At 42.2% G+C, this 20,886-nt stretch overlaps 1 protein-coding gene across 1 annotated transcript in view; it reads right to left on the reverse strand.

Annotated features, from left to right (window-relative positions):
- SH3BGRL2 (SH3 domain binding glutamate rich protein like 2) overlaps positions 1-17,048 on the reverse strand; it is a 64,038-nt gene extending 46,990 nt beyond the window's left edge. The window contains exon 1 of the mRNA XM_046005221.1: positions 16,773-17,048. Coding sequence (XP_045861177.1) covers positions 16,773-16,817 — 45 coding nt within the window. The 5' untranslated portion in view covers positions 16,818-17,048. The remainder of the gene's footprint in view (positions 1-16,772) is intronic.
- Positions 17,049-20,886: the final 3,838 nt, after the last annotated feature.

A 20,886-nucleotide genomic window follows, 5' to 3' on the forward strand; every position in this document is an offset into this window, starting at 1 on the left:
AGAGATCACAAGTAGGTGGAGAGGCAGGCAGAGAGAGGAAGGGAAGCAGGCTCCCTGCTGAGCAGAGAGCCCGATGTGGGGCTCGATCCCAGGACCCTGGGATCATGACCTGAGCCGAAGGCAGCGGCTTAATCCACTGAGCCACCCAGGCGCCCCTTTACTTCATTTTAAACTAAATTTAGTTCAGAAATCTTTCTAAAATGCACTCCATGTGTTCCTGCATTGTTCAGCAGAGCACGTCAGAGCAAAACATGCCCAACCTGATTCAATCTGTTCTGGATGAAGAATCATCATTATAATCCATTTTTATACTTTGATGTCGTGCACTGACATTCTCAGAGTCACTTATGTGTAAAAGCCTGCTGTTTTATCCTATACCAACTACAGCCTGAAACTGAGCTTCTGGAAGTCTCTCGTTCTGCCTCCAGGAGAAAGCTGGTACTTCTCAGAGCTTCGCTTTGCCCTCAGTGGAGCAGAAGACTGCTGTGGCCGGTTTCACTTAGCTGTCTGAGGTGAGGCTCTGAAGGCCAGCCCCCAGCCCAGCCCCCCAGTATGTGGAATAGTCAACTGCCCCTCAGAGGCCCCTCTGCTTCCTTCCAGGTCTCCAGCGTCATTCCACACAGGCGTTCTAGAATTCTTACATCTGCGCAAGAGAAGGAATAGTATAATACAATCACCTCTCATAACATGAATTCTTCATGCCACTTACTTAAGAAGCAGGAAAATACAGGTATTGCCGCTTTTTCAAATTCACAGTATGCCACTTCACTTTTATATAAAAAGCCTACATTAGTATCTACTTTCACTAACTGAAAAAAATCCAAAGAGGATTTTCACCTTGATGTAAAAGGCAAAAAGCACAAATAACCTTCAGCATTTGTTTGGCAGCAAACCTTTATAGAAGCAGAGCGCTCCCCAGCAGCAGGAGTGGCGCCCCCAAGCTCCTTCCCCAGAACTACACTCAGCCTCTCAGCATCAAGCCTGTAGCTTTGTACCCTGTCTCTGAGCATCTGTGCTTTATCTCTATTCATTGTACGCATCTGTTACCAGGATGTGTCTTCAGGTATCAAAAAAGCCTAAGAGAGGTTATCTTCTTGGGTTTGGGAACACTCAGCATTGTTTTCATATAAATGAACGGTAATTGCTTCTTTCCTTGATGACATTTGGCTTATGAAAAGTTTCATAGGAATGTTCTACTTCTGGGTAGCAGGGGAAACCTGTAAATCATGTCCCTCGCAACCTTTTATGTTTTCCAGGGCAGACTTCCGTGCATGTGCTCCATGCCGGTCCCACTCTGGCATGGTCAAACGATAAGCTCAATATTTGTGCTGTGGAAGCTATAGAAAAAATATCTCTTTTTCATTCATTCAGCAAATGCTACATGCCAAGTTCTTTAGTAGGAAATGTGGAGGTATAGAAAGATGAATGCAACAGCTGTGACCTCAAAGAACTTAGAACTTGTAGTTCAAACAACCTGGGTACAAAATAATTAAAACCAAGGGTGGAATGTGTGGAGGACCCAGGATAGCAGTTACATTGGCTGCACCGTGTTGGCCTGGAGAAGCAGAGTCCTCCCAGTTTGATGGGAGGAGGAGAAAGGGAGGGCCGTGGGGAAGACTTCACTGGGAAATGGCACAGGCTTCAAAGAAAGGAGGGGAATCTGGTCACAATGCAGGGTGAGCACAGGCAGAGGGGATGTTAGGAGAAAAGGCATAGAAGGCAGAAGGTAAAAAAGCCTGGTGTATTTATATAGTAGTCAAAGGAACAGAAAGAGAAAATGCTGCAAAGGTAGGTCAGATTCAGATCACAGAGGGCCCCAAATGCTAGGCCAAAAAGTTAGGCCTTGAAGCTGTAAGCATTAGGAGCCAATGAAGTTCTTCTAAGCTCTCTGAACCCAACACACAGACTTAATCTTGTTAAAGGGATGAAGCCTTTTTCTCCTCTTTAATGGAAAAGGAATTCAAAAAGTCAATTATTAATCATCTCCTCCCGGTTAATTATCTCTTAAAAACCAGGCTTGCTATTAAAACAGCCCCATGGAACAAACTAGAGAGCCTCCATTTGTCTAGCTCTCACACTATGGGAACTACATATCCGTGGAAAAGGAGTCATCTAGTCTAAAACAAAGGGCAGCACAGACATACAAAGCAAATTCATTCTTTTGATGGAAAATAACAGGGAAGGTGACATCTATTCCAGGCCACAAGCTCATATAAAATATTTTTGGGGAAAAAAATAAACTCTTTTCCCCTGGCCACTTGTATTTTAGTGAAATTTTCTAGAACAGCCACCTTCCCAAGAGGATGTTATTTTTCCATCTAGCTCTGATATGACTTTCTTTGTCCTCATCCAAATAAACACATCTGCCCCCGAGACTTACCCATGAGATGGATCATTTTAGCTATACATTCCATGGGACTCTGTATTACCCTCTATTTTCCATGTTTACCTTTTCTCCTCAGAATAGGAGTTGTGTGGGAGGGGAAAGGATCACGCCATGTACCCATTCTGCATCCTGAATACGGCTAAACACTGTGAAATAAAAAGTACTCGTAAACATAGGAAAACAGATTAACCCGATCAATTTCCAAAATAGATATCCCTAAAGACCCAATTCTGTGTTAGTCATATTGGTTCATATGTAGACTAGAAGAAAAAACTTAAAAACTCAAAGCTAGAAGAGCTTTTCAAAGGATGGCTCTCAACCGGTTCCTAAAAAGCATCAATATCATTAGTTGTTAGAGATATGCAAATCAAAGCCACACAGAGATACCACCTCACACCTACTAAAATGCCTAGAAATGAGAAGACAGACAATAACAAGTGTTGGTGGAGATGTGGAGGAACTGGAACCCTCAAACCTTGCTAACAGGATATAAAATGGAACAACCACTCAGGAAGACAGCTTGGCAATTCTTTACGAAGTTAGACACAGAGTTACCATATGAACCACCAATTCTTCTCCTGGTCTATATCCCAGGGAATTGAAAACACGATCACACTAATGTTCACAGTAGCATTATTCATAACAGACCCAAAGTGGGCACAATCCAAAAGTCCATCAACTGATGAATGAATGAACAAAATGTGGTATACTGATGCAATGGAGTATTATTCAACCATAAAAAGAAATGAAGTACCGATATATACAGTAACATACACGGACTCTGAAAACATTATGCTAAATAAAAGCCAGACACAAAAAGCAACATATTATGGGATTCCATTTACGTGAAAAGTCCAGAACAGGCAAATCCATAGGAACAGAAAGGAGATCAGTGGTTGCCAGGGGCTGGGGGCAGGAGGGAATGGAGGATGACTGATAATGGACATAAGCTTTTTGAAGTGAGGTAAGGTTCTGGAATTAGATCATGGCAATAACATAGGAAGTATATTAAAACCCACTGAAAGGTACAACCGGAAAGGATGAATTTTATGGTACGTGAATTATATCTCAATTAAAAACAATAATAGCCTGAGGAGAAACCTGGAGCCCAGAAAATCTTAGTTTCTTATCTAAAAACAGAAAGTTGATTAAATGGCAGCAAAAAGGGTGGGGGAGAGCACCTGACTGGCTCAGTCCGTAGAGCATGTGACCCTTCATCTCTGGGTTGTGAGTTCAAACCCCATGTCAAGCACAGAATTAACAAAAAAGAAAAAAAAATGTCATCACCAGAACCAGACTCAGTCTCCCAACTCCCAGTGCAATATTCTAGGTCCACAATGCACTGTTCTAGAAATACAAGGGCAGTCAGTGCAGACTTGAACTAGTAATTTAACAGCTCACACCTCATCAGAAGGGAAAGATGAATCAAATGATCTCTTTAGTTCCTTCCGGTTTTAAGGCAATCTTTGTGAGCATTTCCTCTCTGCTACTATAGATTAGAGCAGGGGTTCCCAACCAGGTGTGATTTTGGCCCCTAAGAGGCATCTGGGAACATCTTGAGACATTTTTCATTGCCACAGCTGCGGGCAGGGCATACTACAAACACCCAGTGAGTAGAGACCGGGCATGGTGCTCAGCATCTGCAATGCACAGGACAACCCCACAATAAAGATTTACCCACACTAAAATGGCAACAGTGATGCTGCTGATACAACCTCGCTTAGGGTATGATCAAGTTCATTTTTAAGGTTTTCCAGGAAGTTCCGTCCTGGAGTATAATGACTCTAAGCAGCAGGTCAGAGATCAGAGTGACTGAGAGGCCAGTACCAAGCACAGACAGGAAATAGACACTTTTTACTTCCCATAATAATTAGTTTCCACAGAATCATTCAAATGCCCATAGGAGTCAGATAACTAACATAAAGTAATGAAGCCAAAAATCACTGAATAACTATTTAGGACTATCATTTCCATCGTTCCACAAAGAAACTTTCGCTGGCTTCCATTCTTCATGAAACACATAGAACCCTCTCAATACAATCTTGTAGTTTCCCACTTTTGATGAACATATACGCGAAGAAATATTTCGTACTATAGGAAAAAGAACAGCACAAGCTCAGTAACAAGAAGCTCAGAGTTAGGAAGACAGCGGGAATGGTAGGGGGTATGGAGACCCCCAAGAGCGCATGCCCCGATGAAGGGACCACCACTAATCAACTCTAATGCAGCCAGGCCATGATGGAGTAAGGCACTGGGGTCAAAGAGATCTACAGATGTCTCAAGAAGAGGAGGAATTCTAGATTGTATGTGTGTGAGAAAAACATTCCCCAGGATTTAAAATCTTTGTTCAAAAACATTTTAAAACACTGTGTTAACTCAAAAGAGAAGGGGTTCTAGCCTCTGCAACTAGACTATGACCTCTAGCCTACACAGACCCTAATAAACACAGATTGTTCCATTTAACTCGGGACCTATTCTCTGGCTAGAACAATAATTTTTTTCCCTTAATTAAATCTGAATAGCTTATTTAGAGTTGAAAGTTCACAAAGACCAGAGAATTAGTATAGACTTAAATATAAGTGAAATTCATAATATTATTATTTTTTTTTTTTTTTTTAGATTTTATTTACTTATTTGACAGACAGAGATCACAAGTAGAAAGAGAAGCAGGCAGAGAGAGAGAGGAGGAAGCAGGCTCCCTGTGAGCAGAGAGCCCGATGCGGGGCTCGACCCCAGGACCCCGGGATCCTGACCTGAGCTGAAGGCAGAGGCTTAACCCACTGAGCCACCCAGGCGCCCCGAAATTCATAATATTATTAATGGCTGCCTTGTCATTAAGTTCCAACAACTTTACAAAGGGGGATACTGAGATCCAGAGAAGTTCAAAGACTTGCTATGCCATGCCATCTTGCCACTGAAAACACCGGAGCCATAATTTGAACCCAGGTCATTATACTCCTAATATAACCTTCTTTCCACTTATCATCTTATTTATATCACATAAATGTCTTCTACCAAGCACAGCCAGAAGGCTCTCTCAGTAAATTACATGTAAAGAATCTGATCTTAGAGAGAGAGATGGCTGACAATATGCAAGCACAAAAATTACAATTATTAAACGGGGCAGATGAGGTGAATGAATGTCCTCCTACTCCTGGGGGCCCCTCCTGCCTTCCTGTGCACGTTGACCGCATCTTTCCCTCTACACACAGTGGAAGTCTGCACTCCTACAGGCCCTCCGTCCCTCCCCTACAACCACTAACAGCCCTGCCTCTGGCCTCCCACTTTCTACACACTCTTGCACTGAACTCCCACGGTAGGCTGCAATATACTGATAAGCTCTTTCCACCCAAAAGGACACATTATTTACAGGGTAGAAAACAGGGAATGATGAGCCTGTGGAGAAAATGTCTCCCAAGAACAGAGGATCCCAGATGGAAAAGAGCACACACTTCTACTACCACCACCATTTGTCCCAGTAGATCTCATGCTGACCCAAAGATCCCAAGGGATTAAGTATCTGTCCTGGACCTCATCCTGGCCAACATTTCCTTCTCCCATATTACCCCATGAGTTTCCCATCCCATCCTGCTCCCTCCAGCTCAACACATCAAGTCAGTTCTACTCTATCACACAAACCAAGACAACTGCATTTGAGGTAAATCACACATTTGGTTTCAGGACATCCAACGAAACATTCCACAGTGTCTTCAAAGACCGTCTCAGTTTCTCTCTAACCTCTGACTCCTTCTTCTGGGACATGGCCATTAGGAAAATGGATGACACAGACATAGTATCTGTACCTTCTGGATTCTATGACAAGGCAAGTTATTTGAAATTTCTGAGTTTCATTTTCCTATTCTGCTAGAGAGAGTAAAGGAGGGTGGGAATGGATATGAATGGCTACCGAGCCAAGTTCCTTTGAGGAATACAAAAAACAAACATAAAGCCTTGAATATGTCCTGTACACAGTGTGAATGAGAGCTGTTGTTTCCATTACTATCATAATCTTTATGAAATATTAGCTTTCCATTTCAACCCGTATTTCTTAGATCTCTTATCAGTCTCTGCAGGAGCAAAGTCATTGCTTTCACATGCCAAGGACATTGCAACTACAGCGACCTGCTCAACAGCTGAGTGGGGACCCCTGGAACTGCTCCTCTCTCCTTCACTTGAGCTCACACCCTGTTATCCAGGCCTGTTTCTGAGTCTGCAAGACCCAGCTTCTCACTGAGCTTCTCACTGGCCTCCGAGCAGGGGCTTTCCTTGTGAGTAATGTGAGATACTGGACACAAAATCTTAAGACAGGGAGGAGTTCAAATCTGGAGTCATTGAATTGAATGATCCTAGGCATGTTACTCAATCACCCTGTACCTCAATATTCTCATCTGAAAAATGGATATAATAAATAGTTTGTAGAGGCATCCTTATGATTAAATAACTTGTAGGAAAAACCCTACCACATTCTGGGCACAGCAAAACACTAACTGTTCACTTGACCTTCCAGGGCTCTAAGGCTCAGCAAGGCTGAGCAAGGCTCAAGGTAGACAGGCTCAAGGCTCAGCAAGGTAGACAGTCATACCTGACAGTCCATTTATCTCAGTGTCTTTCTCCCCTTCTCTTTCTACCAACTTCTCCCACAAAGCCTCAACCGCTTTTGCAACCATCCGCCTGCCCAGCAGCCACCTAGGAAAGCTTCCCACAAATGTTTAGCAAGCATCAGAGTTCAGTGTTCAGCTTCACAGTCACGATAATCATTTTCTTCACTCACCTTCGTTAAACACAGAGATCCTGGCCCTTCTCTATGGCCCTCCCCCTAGATCTGGGGTGAGATGTTTGCAGAGGATACTGTCCACCCATCAATTCAACTTGGTGTCTCCCATTTCTTTCCCCTTTTGCTCCCAGACTCAAAATACTCCACATTCAGTTATGCAAATCTGAAAGAGTCTACGACAGGGCTGGCAAATACGTGGCATAAACCCTGGTCCTCCCTGCTCTGGAGCCAAGTCAGACATCAACAGTCAATCATACTGTTTGTTTCCCAGCTGATCCCAGCCAGAGCTCCAAAACCCCTCTCCCAGCTTCACCATCCATCAGTCAAAACTGTCATTTGGGATGAAATGTACTTGCTAAGTATAGGAAGCCTGAAATCAAACCAGGACTCTAAATTCATGTACTAGGTACAGCAAAGAATAGCAACCAATTAATCGCACGGTAGTAAGCATTCTGTACGTAATGAATAAATATGGCTTAGGGCCTCATGCATGATGTGCTGTGTACCTATAAAAGGTTCAAAAATTAATTATAATTAATTAATTAATTAATTAGAGTTACAGAACCCTAAGTGATTTCTTTGGGGGAATGACCTCAAATTGTAATGCTCTTATTATTTATTCAAGTCGAACTTTAAACTTCAGTTAAAAAAAAAAATTCTTTATCCTTAAATTTACTAAAAATTTGAAAATTAGGTCAGCATGCATCCTTGGCTTAGGAAGTACTACATACTATACATAATTTTTTTGATGATTAAAAATCTTACATGATCCAAGGTTATAATTTTTCTTTCTTTTTTTTTTTTTTTTTTTTTACTGTTATTACTACTTGCTGCTGTTGATAAGGATATAACAGAAACAATAGGTAATATGCACTGAGTTCTTACTATGTACCTGGCACTCTGCTTAATACCTCCTATGGAAGACCTATTCATTCAGTTCTCAAAGCAGTCAACAGGCAGAAGGTACTGTTCCCATCCCATTTTTACAAATGAAGAGTCTCAGGTTACTTGCCTAAGGCCATGTCCTTCAGCGGGGGCAGAGCTAGAATTTGGACAGCCCCTGCCTTAAATGTGAGACTATACTGCCTTCCAATGAGAGATAATCCGTGGATGGGGCAAAAGTAGGTGCTTGGCTTCAATACAAACTAACTCCAGAATTAAATAAACCAGAAAATGTTCAACACAAATACTTTGGCTAGCAAGTAGTTTATTTATCATAAAAGGTCAGTGGTACCTGAAACTCCTGTCAATAGGGGATCCAGGCTTGTGGAAGTGGCCAATTCCCATTCAAAGAACTATCCTAATGAATGTAATTACTAAAGCAGAGAACTAGTAAGCTTCAAATCACATGGGAATGTCATTAATGAAGAAGACCGTACTTCCACTCCTTTTGTGGCACCAAAAGGAAAACAAAAGAACTCAAAAGCTACCCTGGTTGTGTTGTTTTGGGTTTTCTGTTTTGTTTTCAACATAGGATTGGTATGCAGTAATAGTTGCTGACTTTAACTATACTTGCATTTACCAAATACCACCGACTGACCTGTCAAGCAAGTCACTTAATTGGGTCTCTCTTCTTCTCAGCCTTCTACTCCCTAATCCACTAGGCCCAAGCTGACAAAATGCCAATTCCAGATCCGAGCAATCACTGGTAGGAAATAGAAAACGTATCTTGAAGTACCGAAAACCCTTTGCCCTCAGTCACAGCCAGCATTTCATTTCCGGCTTCAGGAGCTCTGAAGCCATGTTGGCAGAGAGCCCACAAAGGTCCAGCAAGGAGGTAGACACACCCTGATGCACACCACACCCTGCCCTTCCACTTTCAGGGTCAGTTCCAGGAACCCTTTGGGGTTTTTCCAGGTACTGAACCAGCCCAGAAGAATTCAGTCCCTTCAGGAATAAATAAGCTGTCAGTGGTAACAGAGGGAACCAGACCCAGGGGACCAACCACATTGTTCTAGTCTCCAGGGGCTGCACCAGCCTGAAAGGACCTGGGCTTGTTGGTAGGGGGCCGCCTAACCTGCCAGCATCTAGTTCAGCTATCAGTCCTACCACAAAGCCATCAAGAGCCCAGAAGGCACTTTCCTAGGTTGCCTTCTTTTTAGAGTTCAGAAAAAAACAATCAAATGTAAAACAACACTTTCAGTTACTATAGTTCAGTTCCTCAGTAATTAGTGCTGGCAGATAAACTCAGATAAGCCTATTTTTAATTTTTTTTTTTTTTTTTTATTTGACAGAGAGAAATCACAACTAGACAGAGAGGCAGGCAGAGAGAGAGAAGGAGGCAGGTTCCCCGCGGAGCAGAGAGCCCGATGCGGGGCTCGATCCCAGGACCCCGAGACCATGACCTGAGCCGAAGGCAGAGGCTTTAACCCACTGAGCCACCCAGGCGAGGATAGATAAAAGGGAGGCTGTAGGGCCTCAAACACAGTGCTGGGCTGCTGCTGCTGGTTGACTTCTTATCTCCAAACCTACCTCTCCCAGCCCCACGACCACTCCCCATTCCAAGCAATACTGATCACTACTGGGCTCAACAATCACTCAACAGAAAGGCTCAACGACATGCTTTCATTTTTTTTTTTTTTTAATTTATTTGACAGAGAGAATCTCAAGTAGACCCTGTTCAACACTGAGAGGAAATCCGTCCCACACTTAACCAGCTGAGCCATTCAGGTGCTCCTCAATGACACGGTTTTAAACAACGACTAGAAAAAGGACCCCCAAAAAACAATTGTATATAATCAGAAGTGGATCTTTTCCATGAAATATTAATAAGCATTTGCCATCTCCCTATTTCATAGGAAAAAAAGTTCTTTTCACTAAATTTCTAATTTGGAAAGCTAAGGTCCTTTTTCACATACTGAATTAGACAGTGTAACGAAAGCTAATCACATAAGAAGAAAGTATATAGGAATGTAATTTGAATCAGAATAACCTGCTGCTAGCTAGCTATGCAGCTACTGTAGCCCCCATTAAAGCAATTCCTACTGAAAATTTGCTGAAACCCGAAAGGGTCTCCTTTTGAAGTTAGAGTTTAGAGGGTGACTTTTTAAAAAACTGAGTTAGCAATTAAAGTAATAACTTCTTGATCCCATTTTTAAAATCTGCATTTCAAAATAAAGTATTTTAAACTTTCATGTATAATGACCATAATTCACACTAATTTTTATTTTTAAAAGTGAAACATTTTAAAGTAAAACATTAAAAATGAAACATTTTAAAAGTGAAACACTCACTAAGAAGCTAGACTTTTTCTATTCCGTCATCTGCTTCTAACTTCACTGAAAAAAACAACCAACCAACCACAATTCATTTCAGAATTTTTTATACATTAAACACAAAAGGGCACCTAGGTGGCTCAGTTTGTTAGGGTTAGGTACCTGCCTCTGGCTCTTGTCCTGGGATAGAGCCCCATGTGGCTCCCTGCTGAGCAAGGAGTCTGCTGCTCCTCTCCCTTCTTCCCTCCCCCACTCATGTGCAATCTCTCTCAAATAAATTAAAATCTTAAATAAATAAATAAATGAAAAAAATCTAAAGAAGAAGTATTATTTCATTTGGTGTCTCATACTGCTGCTTATTAAACTGTTTTTTTTCACTACACTTGTTTTCCTTTTGACAAAAAAAAAATTGTAAAATACAAAAAGACGAGATTCAAAGTCTTAAATTCCTGCAATGTGGAAACCACATTATATTCCATATTATAAATACTTATCAAAATTTCATTTTCTCAAATAAATGGAAATGTTTACTAAAAACATCCCAATACAAATGGATAAAAAGCCCCTAGTTTTGTAGGAGTCCATGCCCTTGATTATATTTTTAAGTTTAAAATATTGTGGTAGGATGAGAAAATATCAAATTTGGGAAATAATAAAATGAACTAGAAAAACTGAGGTCAGGTCTTCAGTTGGGATAGTGCTAAATCTCCCTTCCTAGAAACAGAACTTATACATTAACTGCAATTCAATACAATTTCATATCCAGGAGCTAACTTTGAGATTCAAAAAATGTGCCTGCAGTCTTTCCAATTAAAGGGGGAAATTCCATTAATTAGTGTTTCTATCTCAACCCTCATATTCCGTGTTGTTATGAGCTGAATTGTGCACCCCCCAAAATGCTGAAATCCTAATCCCCAGTACCTATGAATGTGACTTTATTTGGAAATAGGATCTCTGCAGATGATCAATCAAGATGAAGTCATTAGGGTAAGCTCTTTTCAACAGGACTGTGTCCTTATAAAAAGGAGAAATCTGTGCACTGTGATAGACACAGACCCAAGGAGAACACCATTTGCACATAAAGGTAATGTCAAAAATGATGTATCTACATGGCAAGGAATGTCAAAGCTTGTCACCAAACCATCAGAAGGTAGAAGGCACAGAACAATCTCCCTCCCAGCCCTAAGAAGGAGGCAACCCTGCCAACACCCTGATCTAGCTTCCAGAACTGAGACGAATTCCAGTTAAGCCCCCAATTTTGGTACTTTGTTAATGGCAGCCCTTAGGAAATTAATGCACTTGCACTCCCTTACGAACACACCCTTGTTCTTATACCCCCAACTTACTCTTGTTTCTCCTGGTCATTTCTTACATGCTCTCACCTCCCTAACCTCACTCCACACCCTCACTCGCCAATGCTCTTCAGCATCGTTTCTCATCAAGGGTACCTCCGCCACTCTCATGGGGGATGTCCAGCACACTACAGGATGTCAAGCATCCCTGGTACTCTCATTCCCCCAGGGTATCACAGTGCCCACAGAGGAGAACTGCTCTGGAACCTGCCAGCTGGAGTCTGACTCAGGCTCCCACCATCTACTGTGTCTGATCTCTTTAGGGCAGTTAACTTCAGCTTCTCCATCTGTAAAACGGGAACAAATAACCACCTTGCCCTGTGACTCTGGAGCTTCAGTGAGTTAAAGAGGCTAAACAGGTGCGCCTAGGTGGCTCATTAAATGCTGGCTTAGGTCATGATCTTGGTGTCCTGGGATGGAGCCCAGGCTGTGCTCAGTAGCGAGTCTGCTTGTCCAGCTCCCTTGCCCTCTGCCCCTCCCCCTGGCTCATGCTTGCTGGCTCATGTGCATGCCTGTGCACTCTCTCAAATAAATAAAATCTTAACAAATAAACAAACAGGCTGATGACCCAGGCTTACCCTCACCAGCTTCTTCTGGCATTAGAATCACATAGGGAATTACTGCCTATTAGTCTATTCTACATGGTCATATCCTGACTTTAGCTGCATGGAACTCCTTGCCAGGGCCTCCTCACACAGCGAAGCTTCACTGAGTACATTCTGTGGAGCTGCAACAGCTTCACTTGTTATTACATGTTTAAAATAGTTACGTCATGCCAACCAGTAGGTGCGCCTAGGTGGCTCTTCTACAGCTGCAAAACTCCAGACAACGTTGGGCATAGTCTCTATGAGTTCCGCCGGCTACTCGCATCCCCACTTGAAAATAGAGCAGCAGCCCTGGACAAAGCTCTACATTTTCCAACTTTGCTTCCAATTTCTTTTTATCTTTTCCTCCCAGGGATGGTCCCTCTCTAATAACCAAGGATACACCGTGCTCCATGTTAACACTACCCAAGCTCACATCAGCCCTTCATTCTCCTTTTTAAATGGTTTGTGTCCCAGGTCTCTGACCCATACTGAGTTAGCACTGATTTGTTCCATAAGGCCGGCGTTTAAGTCTTTCCCAAGCCCTCACATACACCTACCACCTAATAGCACCTAACACAGAGCCTGGTACTTAGCAGGTTTTCAGTGATAGATGAGTACAAGAGTCATTCTGTTCATTGCTGAATGAACAGAGGAATGAATACGTTCAGGAGTCAGGAGGTCTGGTATCCATTTAACCCTTCCTTAGCTCTGCAGCAACTGACATAAATGACTCCAGGGTAAGCCACTTGATCTCTATGCCCAAATTTCCTTCTCTGTGATTTTTAGGTGGTTGGATGTCGCGAGAAAACCACTTTAGGTTTTCTTCCAGCTCAACTGAGCCCAGAAACTTTCACGAAGAGTAAAAGATTGTATTTCTTTTTCTGAGACATTTTAGTCAAGGCAAGCACAGGGATAAAGATTTTTCTAAAATCACATACCAAGGATCCCTCCCTGCCAGAGAGTCCCTTGTTACCTGGGGACAAAAGGCTCCAGACAGCATACAAGAAGCGGATACTGAAGACATCTCTGAGATGCTGAGCACTACAGAGTTTGTCATCATGGGCTTCTTGCAGGAACTGAAAGTCTACCTCGTCCTCAAATGAGGTCTACAGCGACATCGGTGGCCTGCCCTCTTCTACCCAAAACTCCTCCCTTTCCAGCCTGAACAAGATGGGCCCTGCACTCCCTTCCCGGCTCCAAATCTAACTCAAGTCCTTTCTCTGCCATCTGCCTAAGGCTCCCCCATGCATATTTTATGATTTCTGGCACATTTCCTCCTTATCTAACATCCTGCAATGTATCCCTCTGCCCCTCTATTATTTGTATTTCTGATAATGTGTTCTGAAAGAGGCAAGTGTCCTTGAGGTGTACTTTATTACTGGTGGTTTTGGCTTTCCTATCTTATCTCCCCACCTGGTCCTCACCTAAATTTCTTGAGGGCAGAGGCCACATCCTCTATTCTGCTCCAATTCCCCACAAGAACAAGGACATCCCCACAAGAACAAGGACAGAGCTGCGCAAGCAGCAGATCCCTAGAAAATACTTGTTGCATGAATAAAATAGTGAATGAATGAAACCACTGACGGATTTCAATTTTTCAAATTTAAAGTCATATTAATATACTTCCTGAATAAAGTTACCAGGACACCCCTTTCTGGGTATACAAGCAGAATAAATAAAACTTTAAAATGGCACTTTAGAAATATACTATTTTCTGAGGACTGAAATAAATGTCCATCACTACAATATGAACGAGAGCAACATTATCAGCTGTAAAAGAAATCTGCTTTTTGGGTATCCATAGCATAATAATGTGGCATGTCTTTTATTTCCTAGTAAAAGCAGATTTTACCTGGAGTTGAGGCAGATAATCCCTTGATGTTAATTATTCCAAATATCACTGGTATGTGTTGAAGCTGGAAAATTCAGGGAAGTCAGACAAGATATGAGGATTTTTCTCTAAATACATTGTTTAAATCTCCTGCTGACTGGGGCAGAACACCTTTTTGGAAATACCATGGACTCACTTAGCAAAGTCAGTTTCTAGTTACGTTCCTTCCTTGTGGTTTAATAAACTTCTGCTAGAACCAAACTGATTTGGAAATCAAATTATTTGTTCTCCCATGCACTTGCTAGTCACTGTTGGTCACCAAATAAAACAGCACCAATGGTCAACACAACGCTGCTGGAGGGAAAACATCATGGCTCTGCCATCAAAGCTTAATGTAGCTTACTCTATAAGCCCCATTAACGTCCCCAGGCCAACACTTAACCTAAACAACTCCATTATCTCTTAGAAAGCATTATCTTGCATACAACCATATACTTATCATCACCAAAAGTATCAACATTACATTATTACAGAAAAACTATGTATTAAGGTAAGAGATAATATTGTAATTGGAGGGACTTACTGACTGAAGATTAAGAACTAAAAAAGTGAGGTCCATTAAAATAGACAATTACTATTTATGGACATAACAAAGTATGTCTTCCAGCTCAAATCAAACCCTATCAGAACACATACTAGCAGGAAGGGCAGTGAGGGAAGCTGAGACATCACAGTAAAACACCAAAGGACAAGAATAAACTCATTTTGAGGCTAATATGAATACATTTAAAGTGGAAAAAAAAAACCCGCTGTTACAAGGATTTATCCACATTTACACAACTGATGAAATCAGAACACGTTAAAGCTAGAATGTAATTCTAAGTTATACATCATAACCCTTCATTCCACAGAAGAGAAACTCAGGCAGGGATGGAGCCCCTTTTCCAAACTTAGGTCTCTGAAGTCCAGATTCATGTGCAAAACACGTAACAGTAAATTTAAAAAATTAAAAAAGGTCACAGGCAGACAATAAATACTTGTTACTGGATTTGAGGAAATAGAGATCCACAACTCCAGAACTATCTTGGTATATTACCTGCTGACAGGATAAGCCAAGTAATTACCTAAAGTTTTGACTTTGACTTGTCCATCATAACCTAGGCTTCTTAATACTACAGATCAGCCTTTCCATAATCAATAAAATGCTATTGCAACAATTATTGAAGCATACAAGTTGGTGGTGAAACCAAAAGCTTTGGAGCGTTCGTATGAAGAAGTGCATTTGAATAAAATCTATCCACAGAATAACATGAGTTTCCTGACGCATGAAGTGTAGTTCAATGGAGAAATCTGTAAAGGACAGGTATGACTAAGCAACCACAAATAACCAGAAATACCAAAACTATCAGGAGTATGGGGACACCACATGCCTGCATATAAAGATAAGGTGGAATTTCCCATCTATTGTTCCTATCTAAAAAGAGGTCTTTTTTGCACTACAGTGTTGATTTCTTTTTAAATAAAAAGTCTCTTCTTTTTAAATAAAAAGTGGTTTTTAAGGATTTACAAACAATATTTTATTCTATCCTCCATCCCACCTGCTTCAGAAACAAATTTGGGGACAGTCTGGTTATTGCTGGGCAGACAACGGACCAGATCAAATTTAAACAATCAATATGGCACTTTTGATGTATTTGATTATATATCTCACTAAGGAACCCCTTAAATCTATAGTTTAACTCTTACTAAGGACACCAACTCTTAATAATCATGTAAAACATGTCTTCCTCTGTGGGCTATCAAGTATATTACTGAATTTTTCCTTAGTCGGACACCTCGCTATTTAACTTCACTCCAAAAAAAAAAAAAAAAAAAAAAAAAAAAAAAAAAAAATCAACAATATCGACCAAACAAAACAGCTTAAAATAATTAGAGAGACCACAATTTATACACCCTCAAGATGAAATTGACCATGGCACTATAAGGGTAAAGAAACCAAACACACACATTTACATGAAGATGCAAAAATATTCATAGCTTCCAAGGCAGGAAAAAAAAGACAAAAACAAAATCCTAGCACGACAGGACAAACCCAGTCCACAGTTCTATTTGCACAGGTATAAAACTAAAGAAATGTACTGGGTGGCGAGGAAGGGAGGGGGAGAGCAATTACTACTTAAACTTGTTTCATTCAGGAGCTAGGTAGCTAAGCAGCCTAGACAAAAGCTGGTTATACAAAATATAACCAGGCTGAATGTCCCAAATCGGGAAGAACTTAAACCAAGGGAAACGGGACCTCCGGGGCTCTCAGACTCCCCCTTCCCCAAATTCCCGAGCCACACTACTGGAGCTGGGGGATGCCCGCGGACTCCATTTTCCCGCAGCGCTGTCTCCCTCTCAGGGCCTGTGGGTGAGCTGGGGTCCCCCACCCACCTTTGCTCCCCGCCCTTTTCATTGTTGTGCAAGTGTGATGGATCACCTGCCCAGTGCGGGTTCCCGCGTCCGGACGCGCTGCGCACCGAGACGCGCAGGGGCGAGCGGGGCGCGCCTCCCGCAGGACCCGCGCCTGGTGCCTGCGACCCCCGGAGACCCGATCCCGGCCCGCTGCCAGTCCCCGCAGTGCTCACCGCCACGAAACCCGAGGAGGAGGCGATGAACACGCGGATCACCATCCTCTCGCACGCCGGGACGGGCAGTCTGCCCCTGCGGGCTCAGGGCTAGCGGGGACGCGGAGGCAAAACTCGGCTAAGAGCCGCCACCGCCACCGCCGCCGCCGCCGCCGCCGCCGCCGTCGCCGGGCAGAGCGCTCGGGTGGGGGAAAATCGCAGGGACCTGACTCCCTCCCGCGGGTCAGCAGATAAAAGCCCAGAGCCTCCCGGCCGCTGGCCGAGGGAGGAGGGGGAGGGGAGGAGGCGGAGGGAACAGGCTGCGGGGCGTGATGGGAGTTGTAGTTTCGTTCTCTGCCTGGAGTGCCTAGTGGACTGAGCTCTTTCCAGCCCCTCCTTACTGCGTGACAATCGCTTACACGCGCAGGTGGTTGGACGGGAGAGGCTAGGCAGACGCTGTGACAAGGGGTAGCGAGGATCCCGGCGAGACCGAGAAAAAGAAAACTAGGCAAGAGGGTTTGGTTCAGAGTCCAACCTTGGTTTGTCTGTTGTGGTTTACTGATTTGGAGCATCCCCACCCAGAAACGCCCACAGAAGGGATCGAGCCTCCGAGACCTGCGGTCTTGAGGCCGCTAGCGTGCGGGGCAAGTCAGAACCTGCGGCGGGCTGGTGGAGCGGGGTGGAGCGGGGTGGGGCTCTCAGCAGGTGGCGGTAGTAGGTGCTGTGGGATTGGGCGCTCCTGTGTGCTCCCAACGGCTCTGGAGATTGCAGAAAGGTGATTCTTCTAGTTAAATGAGACGTCTCCTTCTGTAAACACTGCAAATTAGAAGCCAGCCGAGAGCACAACCGATATTTTATTTTTCTTTGCAAAACTGTAATTGTAGTAGAAAAAATAAATACCAAGCGAAATTAGAATCCTCCTATCAACATTGGGCATCAGGACCCCACCCGCCCCACCCGCTGCTCTACACAATGGCTTCGCCTCTGTGCCCCTTATATTTACAACGGAGCCAGATCTGGGCTTTTTTCAGAACCAATGCACATTCCAAGCGCAATCTCCCAGGAGGATGCTGTTAAATAAAAAGCTTTTATGTAGTTGCTAATAGTTTAGGAATAGTTATTTAGCAAGAGTTTTCTGTTTCACAAAAGCCCAAACCTCTCACAGTTTGGTGGAAATGAACCAGTTTTCTCTGCAGTTACTGTATTTACTTTCTGCGTTTCAGCAGGGGAGTTTAGCAGAGTTCTGGGAACAATGTTAATTAATAGTTCTAGAAAGAAAGAAATTGGATAATGAAGCCTCTAGCTCTTTGGTTAATTTCTTGCACAGATACTAACCATTTTGGAGCATTTGCTTTTTAGAGCAATTTTTAATATTTCAAGTTTATAACCTTTCCTATTATGTCATTTCTGTACTACTCTTTTTTAATTTAGCACGTTAACAGAAGATTCAATCCTTATATGACTTTATTTCTTCTTATAAACAATAGTTAAATATAACCTTTGCTGTAATTAATATCTGTCTGCACAGGCACGTTAATTTGCCTACCATACATGCGGAAATGAATATTTATAAAATTTAAAATAATTTCTTAAAAGTAGATACTACATTTCCTATATAACTGCCACTGTTAAAAATCAGCATTTTCTTCAGTTTGGAATTATTGAGCTGTGAAGATATAGCTAAACTCAACGAATAGAAACTTAGAGCCTATTCTCTGAAAGGTACCAAAGTGGATGAAAAGTTGAATAAGTCATTTCCTCACTCAGCAGAGAACCTATTGTCTGCAAAACAAAAAGACAGGTACAGAAATAGCAACAGAACAAGACACACTGTACCAATAGATCCTTGTGTGGATATAAAAGGAAAGGGTGGCTTTTTAGAAGAGACTTTGAAGATGAGTAGAATATCTGCTGGCAGATGGGGGGGAATGCTGGGTGAGACTATGCAGAGTTTATGAGATCAACAAGCAGTTGGTTGTGCTTCAAGAAAGGGTTATGAGGGGACTGATAGGAACAATGTGGAAAATGTAAGTTTGAATGAATGCAGCAGGAGACTCTCCCTGGTTGTCTGCCTAGCTCCTCGCTCTTTTGTGAAATCTGTTCCTCAGCTCAGATCTAAGACGTTGTAGGGTGGCATACCAAATCCCTGTTGGTACAGCAAGACCCAGAGCTCAGTTAGCCACAACTAACTGGTCTAGGGGTGAACACCTGACCCAACCTTGGCTAGGCAACACCCGTACTCTAAAGATTTGGAATTAGCACTGGGAAAGAAATAGCATAAGCTTTAACTTGTGACATGAAAGCTGGGAGCTTTTCAGAAGCCATGTTTCAACATGAGAACCAGAGAAGCTGAAGAAGCTAGTCAGTAGGAAGAGAACAACGAAGCACACAAAATGGAAATTAATTTCAGAGAATCGTGATAATGTTTTTGTCCAGGGGTCCTAAAACTATGACCTGTGTAGCAAGTTGTGTGTTTTATAAAGTTTTATTGGAACACATTAATTTTCATATTGTCTATGGCAGGGAGACAGAAACCATATGGCTTGCAAAACCGAATACATTTATTATTTGGCGCTTTATAGAAAGTTTGTCAGTCCTTGTTTATGGCTCAAAATGTTCCTACATCCCTACTTTTAAGGCCTACATAACATCCCTGTATCCATATCATAAATATCTCATTTTACTTAAGCAACCTGGAATAGGTTTCTGTGTCATGCAATCACTAAGAAGTTTACAGTGAATTTGTTAAGCTTTCCAAGGAAGAAAAGGTTATGATCGGAACTATACATTGAGATCATTCTGGTAGGAGTAATTTCTATTCTCTGCTGGTGAAAAAGTTTATCTCTAGAACTTGTATGCAGGACAAAGTGTTAGAAGTCCAGGAACCCACAACAGTGCGTGTGGAGTTGAGACCCAGAGTTAATAAACAACATGGAAGAGTGAGTGAGAGTAGAAAGCAATCTGGAATATAAACTAGAGGTCCAGGATCAACACCACAGGGTATCATACCACACCCATCTGACAAGTAAAGTCTGCAGATAAGGCAGGCAGCCAAAACCGAAAGACAGAACTCCGAAAATTGAGTAGGTCAATAGGCTTTAGGAAAGCTGCTCTTGTATTACCTAAGACTTGAGCCCCTTCATAAGTCACGATCGACCATCTGGCTAGCACGGGCTTTTTCTTAGCTTTATTGAGATATAATTGTATAAATTACCTGTTTCACCCATTTCCCCACCCACCTCCTTTCTGATAATCATTAATTTGTTCACAGTAGTTAAGGGACTGTTTCTTGGCTTAGCTCTCTCTTTTTTCTTCCCTTGCTCATTTGTTTTGTTTCTTAAATTCCAAATATGAATGGAATCATATGGTATTTGTCTTTCTCTGACTGACTTATTTCACTTGACGTTAAACTCTCTAGCTCCATCTATGCTGTTACAAATGACAAGATTTCACTCTTTTATGGCTGAATAATAATCCATTGCATGTATACAACACATCTTCTTTATCCATTCATCTATCAGTGGACACTTGGGCTGCTTCCATAATTTGGCTATTGTAACTAATACTGCTATAAACATAGGGGTACACATGTCTTTGAATTAGTGCTTTTATATTTTGGGGGTAAATATCCAGTAACTCGATTACTGGATCATATGGTAGTTCTACTTTTAACATTCTGAGTAACCTCCAGACTGTTTTCCACAGTGGCTGCACCAGTTTTCATTCTTGCCAACAGAGCAAGATGGTTCCTTTTTCTCCACATCCTTGCCAACACTTGTTATTTCTTGTGTTTTGGATTTTAGCCATCCTGACAGGTGTGAGTGAGCCACTATGATTTTGAAGTATAAAGGGAAAAAATAAAATTTTAAAATATTTGTAACTGTTGGAAAATATTAAAATACCTATGATTTCTATTGGTAACAAAGTCGTAGATGTTTGCTGCTATTACAGGGGTTTGTTGCCTGCATTCATAATTGAAGGAATTAGTAAATTTTTTTAAAAGATTTATCTGTTCATTTGAGAGAGAGAGAGGGAGAGAAGGCACTTGGGCACGTGAGGATGGAGGGGGCAGAGGGAGAGGAAGAAAGAATCTCAAGCAGACTCCCCATTTAGCCCAGAGCCCAACACTGGGCTG

The sequence above is a fragment of the Meles meles genome, chromosome 5 (genome assembly GCF_922984935.1).
Source record: "Meles meles chromosome 5, mMelMel3.1 paternal haplotype, whole genome shotgun sequence".
Lineage (NCBI taxonomy): Eukaryota > Metazoa > Chordata > Mammalia > Carnivora > Mustelidae > Meles > Meles meles.